General features: G+C 40.0%; 1 protein-coding gene across 4 annotated transcripts in view; it reads right to left on the reverse strand.

The window, feature by feature from the left end:
• Positions 1-13,034: 13,034 nt before the first annotated feature.
• The window catches only part of HRH2 (histamine receptor H2), an 83,921-nt gene continuing 82,940 nt past the window's right edge, over positions 13,035-14,015 (reverse strand). For 2 of the 4 annotated variants that reach the window (XR_010090367.1, XR_010090368.1), the window contains exon 4: positions 13,732-13,819. Coding sequence is in view for 1 of the 4 variants with exons in the window: in XM_063445212.1 (XP_063301282.1) it covers positions 13,609-13,819 (211 nt within the window). In the remaining 3 variants the exon portion in view is untranslated. Of the gene's footprint in view, positions 13,820-14,015 lie in introns of all 4 variants that reach the window. The other 2 variants (XM_063445212.1, XM_063445213.1) reach the window with 2 other exon arrangements.

Genomic DNA, 14,015 nt, shown 5'->3' on the forward strand with positions numbered 1-14,015 from the left:
TATTGGTAGAGCTGTGAGGAAGTGGCTGAGAGGTATCTATTTAGGTATCATTACCCTGCATTGCATCTCTACTTTGACAGATTGCATTATCTGTGTCCTGCATTTCAACAAGCTTCTCTAGCCTGACTCAACTGAACACACTTATACCTACAAAGTACTTAGATAACCTACTCTGACTTGACATGCATATACCCACATGGTACTTACCTAGTAAGCCGTAACTGTCTTGTGCCCACTTAGTTTTCATCATGACTTCCATCTTTACTGCAGGTGCCTGTTAGCCTATACCACATACCTAGCCATGGTAGTGGTATGTTTTTGTCTTATTATCACAAAATGAAGCTGTCTTAACTAGGGGTGTACATCCTTGTGCTATTGACAAATTTGGTAGCCCCGATATGTATAAAACTGCTATAACTCCTGCTTTTTTTCTGTATAATGATACCCAATCACCTTAATAAAATAAAGATTGACAAAAATAAACAAAACAAAATATATATATAGCATTTTATGTTTGTCTGAACTTCAATATATATTCAAAATTGCTGTTTTATCATTAAATGCTAACTATGCATCCCATATTTCAAATAAATGTTATCCTAATATTTGTAAAACAAAAAGTCCTAGATCAGTGATGGCGAACCTTTTTGAGCACGAGTGCCCAAACCGCAATAAATGCCAAAAATGTTTTCCTCAAAGTGCCAACACATTTAAATAATGATATAAATAGATCAAATTAAGCTCATATTGATTAGTATCTCCAATAAATGCAATACAATACATACACACAGACTGCTGAACACATTCACACACAGACTGCTGAATACATACACACAGTCTGCTGAATACATACACACACACAGTTTGCTGAATACACACACACACACACACACAGACTGCTGCATACATACAGCCTGCTGAATACATACAGACTGCTGAATACATACACACACAGACACATACTGCATTGAGGGGTGCAGTGTATGTGTTTGTGTGTGAGGGCTGTTGTGTGTGTGTGTGAGGGGTGCTGTGTGTGTGTGTGTGTGTGGGAGGAGTGCTGTGTGTGTGTGTGAGGAGTGCTGTGTGGGGGGTTGGGGTGCTGTGCGTGTGTGGGGGTAGGGGTGCTGTGTGTTGGGGTAGGGGTGCTGTGTTGTGTGTGGGTGTAAGGGTGCTGTGTTTGTGTGGGGGGTAGTAGGGGAGCTGTGTGCTGTGTGGGGGTATGGGTGCTGTGTGTGTGGGGGGTCGGAGTACTGTGTGTGTGTGTGGGAGGAGTGCTGTGTGGGTGGGGGTGCTGTGTGGGGGGTAGGGGTGCAGTGTGTCTGTGCGGGGTAGGAGGCTGTGTGTGCGGGGATAGGAGGCTGTGTGTGGGGGGTAGGGGTGCTGTGTGTGGAGGGTAGGGGTGCTGTATGTGGGGGGTAGGGGTGCTGTGCTGTGTGTGGGTGTAGGGGTGCTGTGTGTGGGGGTGCTGTGTGGGGGAGCTATGTGGGGAGTGCTGTGTGTGGGATGCTGTGTGGGGGGTACGGGTGCTGTGTGTGGGGAGAGGTAGGGGGGCTGTGCTGTGTGGGGGGGTTGCTGTGCTGTGTGTGGGGGTTGCTGTGCTGTGTGTGGGGGTTGCTGTGCTGTGTGGGGTAGGGCTGCTGTGTGTGTGGGTGGTAAAGGTGCTGTATGTGGGGAGGTAGGGGTGCTGTGTGTGGGGGGGTAGGGACCCAAGGGAAATCACCCTCCTGAACCCAAAAGGTAGGAAACATTAGGGTGGATAAAAAATTTAAATTTTACATGTGTGGTCTGTATGTGTATCTGTGTGTCTGTATGTCTACCTGTTTTTATGTGTATCTGTGTATTTATCTGTTTGTCTGTGTGTGTGTGTGTGTGTGTGTGTGTAACTGTTTGCATGTGTATCTGTGTGTCTGTATGTGTATCGATGTGTCTGTATATGTATCTGTTTGTATGTGTATCTGTGTGCGTATATGTGTGTCTGTGTGCATGTATGTGAGTTTGTGTATGTGTGCCTGTGTGTCTGTGTATTTATCAGTTTGTCTGTATGTGTATCTGCTTGTCTTTATGTGTATCTGTGTGCGTATATGTGTATCTATGTGTGTGTGTGTGTGTGTATGTGTATGTGTCTCTGTCTCTGTGTGTATTTGTGTGTGTGTATGTATGTGTATATGTTTATCTGCATGTGTGCTTGTATTTTAGCTGTATGTATGTGTATATGCATGTGTGTCAGTCTGTGTCCCTGTGTATCTGTGTGTATCGTTATGTGTGTCAGTGTTTGTATTTGTATGAGTGTCATTCTGTGTATCTGAATGTTTGTCATTAAGTGTATCTGTGTGTCTATATGTGTATAAATATGAGTGTATCTGCATGTTTTTCAGTGTATCCACCTGTTTGTATATGATTTTGTCCCCCCACACTGACTTCCACACACACTGTCAACCCCCCACACTCTGTCACCCCCCCACACACACACTGTCACCCTCCCTTATACTATCTAATCCATATTCAATCCATATTCACACTGCCACACTCACATAGGTAGTTAGTAATAGGTTTAGTGCTTGCTACAAACTCTAGGGAAGGACATCCTGGCTACTGGGTATCCCTCCCAGAATAACATTTATGCAGACAGTTTGGGTCTATAGGGCTATTTTTGTTATCTGCATTACCCATGCAGACACTCTATCACTACATGATAGTCTGTGGAGCTAGCTTTTGAGGTCACTTTTTCACAGCTTATCCCTAACTACATTTACCCTGTTGCCTCCCGTACGCACAGCCTCAGAGACCAGTTCCCACTCCTGTACCCCATATATTTTATATAGTCTCTTGACATTCACTGTGTTTATATTTTCTAATAAAGATTTATTATTTTGTCTACGTTACCAACCAGGGGAGTTTAGTACACCCGATGTGGGCACACCCTCAGCCGAGTGTGATTTTGTAGTTGGACCTTCGCTCTCCTCTCCAAACACCTCGAGCTTTGGAATTTCTTTAATATTTACCGCTCGGGGTTAGGCCCCTTATGTGCTGCCCACTTAGTCCTTTTTTTTACTCCAGGACTAGGTATCTCTAGTTCTGTAGTCATCTACTTTTTTCCAGAACTGCCTATAGACTGTCTTCCCTTCATTATAAAATGTAGCCACTGTATGAATAAGACCACCCAGTTTGACAATGGTTCGTCTATTTTAGTACATTTGTTTTCAGTGATTTTGATTTATCTCATATTTTCCATGAAGGCAACTTCCAACAATAAAATATGTATATACTTTTATGATTTATTACTTTCATCACTAGACAACGGTTAGTCTATTTTAGTACATTTGTTTTCAATGATTCTAATCTGTCTCAGGTTTTTCCATGAAGGCAGCTTCGCTTCTAACATTAAAATAAATATGTATATACATTTGTTATTTATTACTTTCATGTATTATTTCCACTGTATGAATGAGAATACCCAGTCTGACATTGGTTGGTCCATTCTAGAACATTCGTTTTCAGTGATTCTGATTTGTCTTAGGTTTTTCCATGAAGGCAGCTTCCATGTATACCTTTAATATTTATTATGTATTACTTTCACCACTAGACCAATAAATACACTACTCTCCAAAGGGATGCATTTTAAGATTGTAAGAACTAGTACCAGTATAAATGGTTCCCCATGAATATAATATATAGGATGATACTACTTCTCTCAAAGGTTAGATAGAGTAGATATGTATATACCTTCCCTTACTGTAGGGTAGCCTCATCACTGATATTAGGAGGCTATTTAGATACAATCCTGTAGCAATGTCTCAGTACATACAGTTAGCTACAGGCTATCACAAATGTTATATACAAGTAGCCACTTAGTAACTTATGTTGCAAGTGGCTCTTCAACTCTTCTAAATTAACATTTGATTTTATCGTAAATTGTGGTATATATGGAATTATATTTTGTAAGAGATTTATATATCTATTTATACATTCGGTCTCTGGCTATTTATTATTTTGCCTATTTTCTCTGCTTTTTGTGTTCTTACCTTCTACTGAATTAATAGGAATTCATTTAATTATATGCTTTCTTTCATCATTACCCTTATTGTAAAGGGTTAATACACATAATTTGCATCATCTTTGCTCTCTAGTTCGGTTGGTGGGACCATTATCCAATCGGAGCTGAGGACGGGATATTTAAACTATCGTTATACTTCCCCCATTAACCCCCCTCTGATGTCCTAATGTTTTTATATATATATATATATATATATAACCATTGAAATATGCTTAGTACTGTAATTTCCCTTTTATGGTAGTGTGACTTCACCCATCTGGTTTTTGGCGCACAAGTCACAAAGCTGTCTTTACAAAGTAGTATATAATCTGTAAGCTTACACAATAAAATAAGGAAGTAACCTTTGAATCAAAAACGTACTTTCTCCGAGCAGCTCGTAAGTGAAAGTGTCATTTGGTTTCCACCTGAACATATCTCCGGGTAAATTAATATCTGTAACAATTGGTGCCGAAACCCAGGAGGAAACAATCCATTCCATTAGAACGAAATACTGGGAAACCGAGGGTTGTAGACAGTGACTCTTAAGCTGCAGCGGTAAGAAAAATGTTACTTTTCTACCTATCTAGATTCACTCTCTATTGAGCTCTCTGAGTCCTAAGTCCGGGTGAGTAGGGATTTAAATAGGTCTCCTTCTAAAGAACTTGTTTTCTGTGGTTGGTTATGTTCAGGTGGAATGTCTTCTGAAAGAAATCTTGGAATCTTTTTTGTACTCTCTAACTGTGGCGAAACCGACCTCGCCACGTGTCCTTGGAGGGGGCTGCTTGCCCGCCTCTTGCCTTTGGACTATGGCCCTGCAGGTTAAACTGTTTATTTTCCCTGCAGAAAGGCTTATTCGTGTGATCTGAGTGCCATTCATCTAATAATGTGCAGTCAGATCAAAGCTATCTGGGGATATGTAGAAATGTGTGTTTTATGTACTAAATGTATCAGTATGTAATTTTATGTCTTTTACTGTCTTTTTGTCTGCCATGTGGGTAATGGAGTTTGGCTCTGTCTTTGGAGATAATTAGATTCCTTCTCCAATTATCTCCAGGGCAGAAGGGAGGAAGCCAGGATGCATTGTGGGGATGTTTGACTTTTACTGTTTGAGCCAGATTAAAATACAATCAGCCAGGGGGAACAAAAGATACTTTTACTAACTTTTGAACCCCTGGTCTGATTCATGCCATTTTTATATATGTTATTCCCCTGAATGAATTGATTGTGAATATGTATTTTTATGCGAATGTGATGTATATTTTGGGAGTTATGAATGTTGTGTAAAAACTGTATTTTCCCTACCTATGATAATTGTATTTTCCTGTGTGTACAGATAATTCGTTTACAGGTAGAGGGGAGGGCTATGTGTGGGATGTAACTATTGTGTGATTGGTTAATGTACGTTACTGTGTGTGTCCCTCCCCTTCATGGGAGCACCTAATAAAAAGGGCTGCAAGCTAGCAGCCAGGGAGTTCTATTTTTACCCTCAACTTGAGTCCTGTCTCTTATTGGGGGAATCTGCTACAAGGGATTGCTATGCTAGGCATATTCCCTTGCTATAATCACTGAGCTCTTGTAAGAGCTTGTTCCTGCTTCGTTCTGAAGGGAGATAGCTGCAGCCTGCGGTGCTCATGGTGTCTGGTGGAGTGCTTGGAGTCCTCTGGAAGCGCTAGGAGCATCTTTCAACGGAGGTACCCAGTCGGGGTGCCAGTTGATCCGTTACACTAACCAATACCCCTCTCCTTGCTTGTAGCACTATTAGCCAGGATATTTTAAACATTTTTGTTTTAATTGTTGTTAATTAAAGTTTATGTTTTAATTTTATTCTACTATTTATCTATGGGTTGCTTTTATACTTGGAAGGTTTAGGTCGAGAGGTATGAGGAATTATCTACCTTCAATCCTGTCTTTTAATTATACTCATTAAATGTGGCTCACTTTCAAGCTTTAGAGTTAATATAGAGAATGCCATTCCCATGAACCTGTCAGCTACTGATACAGTTTAATTAGATCAGACTATAAACCTCAGATTTAATCTTCTATCCGCTATCTTGGTTTTAAGAAGACTAAAGATCCCAAGGTACTGTTCATAGTGAACTTCTCAGTGATGTTTCACAATGTCAGGAAAGATCTGGAGTCTTGGGGGAGAGACTAATATCCTGGATAGGTTGAATGCACTGTATTAAAATCAATGCTCTCCCAAGGTTGCTCTTCCTATTTCAGACTCTTCCAATCCAGGTCATGAAACAGGATCCAGAAAGTGTACAAAAGCTGTTGAAAGTGTAGGGGTCAGATGAGACCAAAATCGAGCTCTTTTTGGAGGAGGAGGAGGAATGCTGCCTATGACCCCAAGAACACCATCCCCACCTTCAAAAACATGGAGGTGAAAACATTATGCTTTGGGAGTGTTTTTCTGCTAAGGGGACAGGACAACTGCACCGCATCAAAGGGACGATGGATGGGACCATGTACCGTTCTTGGGTGAGAATCTCCTTCCCTCAGCCGGGGCATTGAAAATGGGTCATGGATGGGTATTCCAGCATGACAATGACCCAAAACACATAGCCAAGGAAACAAAGGAATGGCTCAAGAAAAAGCACATTAAGGTCCTGAAGTGGCCTAGCCAGTCTTCAGACCCTAATCCTATAGAAAATCTGTGGAGGGAGCTGAAGGTTCGAGTTGCCAAACGTCAGCCTCGAAACCTTAATCACTTGGAGAGATTCTGCAAAGAGGAGTGGGACAATATCCCTCCTGAGATGTGTGCAAACCTGGTGGCCAACTACAAGAAACGTCTGACCTCTTTGATTGCCAGCAAGGGTTTTGCCACCAAGTACTAAGTTGAAGGGGTCAAACACTCATTGACGTGCAAATCAATTTATAACTTTTTTGACATGCGTTTTTCTGCATTTTTTTTTCTTTATTATTCTGTCTCTCACTGTTAAAATACACCTACCATTAAAACTATAGACTGATCATTTCTTTTTCAGTGGGAAACATTCAAAATCAGCAGGGGATCAAATACTTTTTTTCCCTCACTGTATGCTCTAAATTCTAAGGCTTGAAGACCAATGCGTTATAGTGGGAACAAGATCTAGGGAGAGAGGTGAAGGGAAATGTCTGCGATAACATTTAGGAAGCAGCTGCCAGGGTTTCCATTTGTGTTACAGCACCTGGACAAATGTATAATATGCTCTTTTGTTGGTATACCACCCAGTCCTAATATGTTGCATGGGGGAAAATTGCCCTTAACAATTGTGGATATTATGCAGACAATGTGGATTACACCTTCACATGTGGTGGATATGCCCTGTGATAGCCCATTCTGGGAGAGAGTAAGAAACCTTTTGACAGCCATTTTTTCATAGACCCTTTGATTTAAACCCTGGGTCGTTTTAATTATCAAAATGACATTAGCAGTGAGGAGAGCTTTGGCAGTACAGTATCTTGGTTGGGATTCTGTGCCCCTTCGTTCTCTGATGACAAAGTTAAAATTTATGAAAAGTTTGGGATCCTTGGTGGGATTTCATGACTTTTGTGTAGACACATTAGGCCTCATCACGAGTGTTTCCCCCATCCTTTTTTATTTTTATGATTATTTGCTTCATGTTTTTGTTCATACAGCTTATTTTGATGTTATATTGTAATTTAGAAATGGCAAACATGATGTTTTATGTGATGACGATACCTTATGTACATGTCACTGATGATGATGTCTTTAAAATGAGTATTAAAAAAAAAGAGCATAGTAAATTACCCTTGCAATATTTTACATCTAATTATTCTCTTACATCTAATAATTCTATTATGTTTTGTCGTCATTGAATTATAAGTCATTGAATCGTGATTATCACAATACAATTTATAGTTACATGCTTAAAAATGAGGAGCAGCTTACCAGGGACCTAACTGCTAATTTGAAAAGGTTACTTTAAGCACCATAACCACTTCATCATATTGAAGTGGCTAATAACTTGTCCCTGTAGCTTTTCATTTTCAAAATATTTAATTCTGGAGATAAGCACTTTTTCTGTATATATGGCTGTCTCCCTGGGCTGCCAATCAGCCAACTGGTATATGCTCTTCCTGATACTAATATTTTTTTTGCAATAATGGTCTTAGCACAAATAGCACACACATAATGCTAATCCCAGATACCCTGGACAGGCTGCCAATTGCTAAGTGAGATGCATGCACAGTGTCAAAGTTTATTCTGCCTGTCTCTCAAGCAATTTAACTCCTTGCTAACTTCCTTATCAAAAATAAGCATACATTTGGTTCTGGTCTCAGTCCTCTGCCCTTTCTAGGTGCAGAGGTCAGAGTTAAAACAAAACAAAATCTGGGGCGGGGCCTGACTGCCATGCTGACCGGTCGCATGGCCCAGAGGCTCCAGCAACTATCACCTACAACCGATGGAAAACATGGGCTTACCGCTGCAAATTAGGCGGAATAGCCCGCAGAAGTGTGCAGGATAGAGGTGGGCACCACCGTGGACCCCGAGATCGGGAGTTTCGGGGCCCCAGAGGTACGGGACTTCGGGGCCTGCGGCATACTCGGGGTAGACGCGGGGCAGACGGCCGCTGCCCGGCGATAACCTGGTCGCCCTACCACGGTCCTGTAACACACCTCACAGGCCCCGGTCCCCCCCCCTTGGGCCGGGGGGGTTATCCCGGCCCCCACAGAGGAGAGCCAGGGTGGCACGACAGGCTCCCCGACCAGCAAGCAGAGTGCGTACGCAGGTACTCTGTGCCTCCAATATGGTGACCTGAAGGCCTCAGCCAGGCGCGAGGACACAAACCGCCGGTGGGCAGCAAGATAAAACCATAGCCCAGCTACACACCGCAGCAACCTCCTGGCTTACCCGGCTCACATACCCTGGATCTGGATCCGGTCTCCACAGCAGCCTTCCTGAGCCTTGAGCCCCTTGAGGATGTCCCTCTAACCGCAGCCCTAAGCCCGCGCACACTCCATCAGCCAGGCAACCCGTTACCGGCCAGAAGTGGAACCGGAACCGAGGGCACAGGCGGCCGCTCAAACAGAGCCCGGGGCTGGCACAGTGGAATACACCGGACCGGCCCTCCAACCAATCCTCCACTCACAACAACACCGGGCTGGAGGCGGGTGAGCCGCAAGATCGAAGGACTCAGCAAGCCCTGCTTTATAACCTGCTCAGCAGCACGATGAAGAGGAGCATGAGAGACAGTGTGATTTCTACGGTGAGATTACAGTGGAGCCCAACATATCACACACAGATCACAGATCACACAGCTAGATGTCGGATTTCGGATCGACCCCACGTAGAACAATCGCCTGTTGCATGCTGACACACACTCACACAAGCAATCTTGCATCGCTCCAACTAGGGAATGTCCTCCCATGGCATGCCCTCTATCAGCTACATGCCCAGCTGGACACTTACTACACAGCTCACAGCACAGAAAGGTGCAGGGGTTAGAGAACGGACAATTAATCCTGAATATGCAGCGTGAACAATAGCACCTACTCAACATATGCCTATATTTTCCTTGTCCTGCTGTCACTCCTCTTGTACATCACACTGTCTCTCCCTGATGTAAGTCTTGCATCTTTGCATCGCCACTCAGACAGGCCTGTTAACAATATGCTGTTAAATTTCTCTAAGCAGCCTACACTAGCTAATGTTGATTACAACTGTAAGCGAGACTAAACGTTTGTCTAGCCTTTTCACCTATATCACGACACAGAACGAAAATTTTACAAGACCCAAGTTTATTAAGCATGCCATTAGTTTAATTACTGCTCCTATCTTGTGTATTAACTATTGGTAGTATATCAGACCTGTTCTGTTTTCCTTTTTACTATGTCTCAACACACTAAGCACTGAACCATTTGTCCTCGACTCAAATCTATAAAGCGATGTCTTAGCATGTTTATCTACTCCTACCTTTCCCTAACGTTTATTCCTTCTTGACTATCTTAAAAAAAATGTGCAACTATATCCTGTGCCACAATTGTAAAATCTTGTTTTAATCTGGTACATGCTACTGCTGTTGTGACAAAGCATGAAAGCTTGTAATATTAACTCTTGCACGAAAAAATAAAGAATAAAAAAAAAAAAAAAAAAATCTAATTTCCCATCACACAGAGTGCTAAAAATTTAGTTCAGAGGAATTCGGGCTAAGACTGTTGGGAATTAAAATATATATCTGACATAATTGAATATTTAATCAACTACTTACTAAATAACTAATAGCTTTATATAATAAGTCACCATTTTAATGGACAATGCAAAATAATTCTTAAAAATAGTACTTGAACTAATACAGCCCTAAAATAGATTTTTTTTTTTAAATCTCAAAATTTGTTCTCAGTGGTTTTCTATAAGAACCATTTGATTAGGCAATATTAAGCACTAACAAGGTATAGGTACTGAGCAAAAAATGAGGTTGATCTTCATTAGTCTCTGAGGCCACTTCCGCAACTAATGAAAAGTACATTTCTAGGGCTTGATGAATATCTGTGCAAATTTTAGTGGTTACTTTTAGAGGGTAAGTCAACCCAGAGCAGTCAAGTTATTACCAAACTGTCTGGTCAATATAAAAATGTGTAACCGTGGATTAACCAGAACAATCATTCAATAAACTGCAAATTGTAAACCTGAATTGCAGATTAGAGGTTGATTTTGGAAAATTCTGTAATTTACCTATAGTCCCAGCTTGGCTATTACTTGAATTACCTGAATTTTGCACGTCTTTATTCAATTCCCTCTCCTTATGCTTTTGGGAATTAACAAATACAACCAAGATCCCAAAGTTTGCAAAAAAAAAAAAGTTGAAAAAAAAAGTGTTGGTTTTAAAGGATCACTGTAGGGTCAGGAACACAAATCTGTATTCCTGACCCTAAAGTGTTAAAACCACCATCTAGCTACCCCCTTGTCTCCCAAAATATAGTAAAATCTTACTTGAATAATTGTATTCAAGTCTACAGCTGCTGTCTCTGCCCCTGACCAGCCTGCTTACAACTGACATAATTAGATGCGATTCTGTGAGAAAATCAAAATGCTTTCCCATAGAATTGGCTAAGACTGTCAAGGAGGCAGATCAGGGGCAGAGCCAGCACACGTTAAACACAGCTCTGGCCAATCAGCATCTCCTCATAGAGGTTAATTTAATCAATGCATTTCTATGAGGAAATGTCAGTGTCTGCATACAGAGAATGGAGACACTGAATGGCAACACTGCACAGTGTGCAGCACTGCCACAGGAACCTCCTTTAGTAGCCATCTGAGGAGTGTCCAATAGAGTTATCCCTAGGCTGTAATGTAAACACTGCGTTTTTTCTGAAAAAGACAGTATTTACAGCAACAAGCCTGAAGGGAATGATTCTACTCACCAGATAAGCTGTAGTTGTTCTAGTAACTATAGTGTCCCTTTAAATGTACAATTCCATTGCCCATGCTTAGTGGATAACAGTCACAAGGTTATTGACTAAAGAGTGAATTGTCAGATTTTTTTATATAGGATTCACATGTTAGAATGATTGATTTTAAATCAGACAGAAGATGGTACCATACGAGATGGGCTTATTCAGTTTAAATAACCAACTTTTAAACAGATTTAGCCTTTAGTAAATAGGAGAATTGTATATTCTTTTGTAATCCAGTTATTTTCAGAGAATTTTGCATCCATCTTTGTTCATATTTCGTGAATACCCCAGTCTATATTCCCAGCTTTGCTAAATTGACCTGTTGTATAAATTAAAAATAAATAAATACAAAAATTGTCCTTTTTTCGAAAGAAAACACATTCATAAACAACATTATGTCCCACTACCACTATATATATATATATATATATATATATATATAAATATATATATATATATATATATATACACACACACACACATATATACATAAAGGTGACTTAGGTGATTTAAAATGATGTTTTACTTTTTGTATATCCTAATGATTTTTAAAAATTATATTTTAATTGCATAGGTTCAGTGTCAAACCCAGTTTGATCTTTGTACACTTTAATGGTTCATATTATCCTGCAATGAAACACACCAATGCTTTGGATGAGAATATTCTACTTTATCCCGGCAAAATAATTGGAAAAAAAGCTCAAAAGGGAAGCTGAACAACTTAAACTGTGCTCAATGATGTGGGACATATAATTTAAAAGAAAGAAATAGCATCCGTTTAAAGAAATGAATCCATAACTCAAAATAAATTAAAGCTGCCTATATAGTCCTTGACTGAATAAAAACACAGAGCAATGACTGTGGTTTTGAAAGGTGCAGAGGGTATTTATGATAAATTGGTACTAGACACAGAATATTCAAAATCTTCAGAATTACTATTTTGACTTGTGCATACATTCAATGTCGGTAAACACCCAGCAAGGAACACAAACATGTCTTCGGTGGCATTTGTTGATCTATTGATATTAGCCAGATTATTTTTATATTTATCATGTTCTCCCGTTATATTATTATTATACATTTCTCTGATTATATATCTATATTTAACAGGGGCATTTAGATAATTAATAATGAAGGCTTTTTATGGACAATAATCAAGACTGCCATTTGGACCCCAAGCTCTAACTCTGGTCCTCTAAAACCAGAAACACTCCATGGAATGTTTCCTTGCCACACATAAGAATAGTTATTTATGTCCATAGTCCGTGTAATATCAACATTATTTGGCTTTTCCATAAAATACTTTGGATGTAAATTCTTGAGATGTGATGGGAAACTAAGCACACAAGCAACTTTTAATGTACATATACATGAAGTGATGATAGACCTACAACAGGAGTGTGATCAGATACATTAAACTAGGATGTCAAAAAATAATGTCAACAACAATATGTCCTACAAATTCTACCTAGAACTGTAACAATTAATGATTTATTTTTCGGTTCATTCTTTACTCCTTGAAAAAGAGAATAAGCACATGGTATTTCATTGATTACAAAAATAAATATAATGTATACATAATGTATACATAACTCAAAAATGGGACATGAATTTGTTAATGATCGTTGACAGCACCACTGTTTTGGAATGTAATTCTGCAAATATTCAGTGCACCATAAAATGGTACATTCTTGGTACTTTTCCTGCAGGACCTCAGGAAATAGGTTGTAGATATGATGAAAGAGAACTGTATGTAGCTGAGCACTGAGTGATGGGGAACCATGGACTGGAATACTGGCCACATGAGCACTTTCAAAGAGGCAACACACATCTTATTATTTCGGCTCATGAAGTTAGGGAATTATTGGCCCTGGCTATATTTTATATTATAATTTACATCTGATAAATCATATTCCCAGTGTTCAATTATTACCCATAGCAAAACATTACAATTTGTAGCCAAAATAAAGTGAATGAAATGAATAGATTTCTATGTCCTATGCAGTTTTTTTTTTTTTGCAAGGATTTACAAATATGTGCAAGTTCAACCAAATGTTGGCATAAATACCCATTATAAAATACCCACTGTCCTTTTTCTCAATGACCTAGCTAAGTCAGAATTCAGGCAAGGAATTGGCATCATGTTGCTCAGCAGTTCAAACAAGTCTTTTATTTCAGGTGTATTCCGAAAATATAGTGTCAGGGAAGTGTGAAGACGACAACACAATTCCAGACTTTGGCATCTGTATTACATCAGGAGTTTCAGCTGAAGTGTCTTTAAACACAGATGTCCTTATGCTCTGCTTTGGGAAGAAGTTAAGCAACCAGAGTCCTCTTCTGCAACTCATGACATCCACACATTTATTGCACAGTCTGGGTGGATCCCTGTGAAGAAAAACATATCTCAATAAAGAGCTGAATAAAAGTATAACATTTATAGGTTGATAAAGATTGTTGGGTGAGTGTCCATCACTGTACGTCTTTTACAACCAATAAACTTTTAATGGTGTGTTTTGCTGTGACCCAACATGATCCATGTAAACCAGCACGGGGCAGAAAATCATTCATCTCTTAAGGACCA

Source organism: Pelobates fuscus, chromosome 3, assembly GCF_036172605.1.
Source record: "Pelobates fuscus isolate aPelFus1 chromosome 3, aPelFus1.pri, whole genome shotgun sequence".
NCBI lineage: Eukaryota > Metazoa > Chordata > Amphibia > Anura > Pelobatidae > Pelobates > Pelobates fuscus.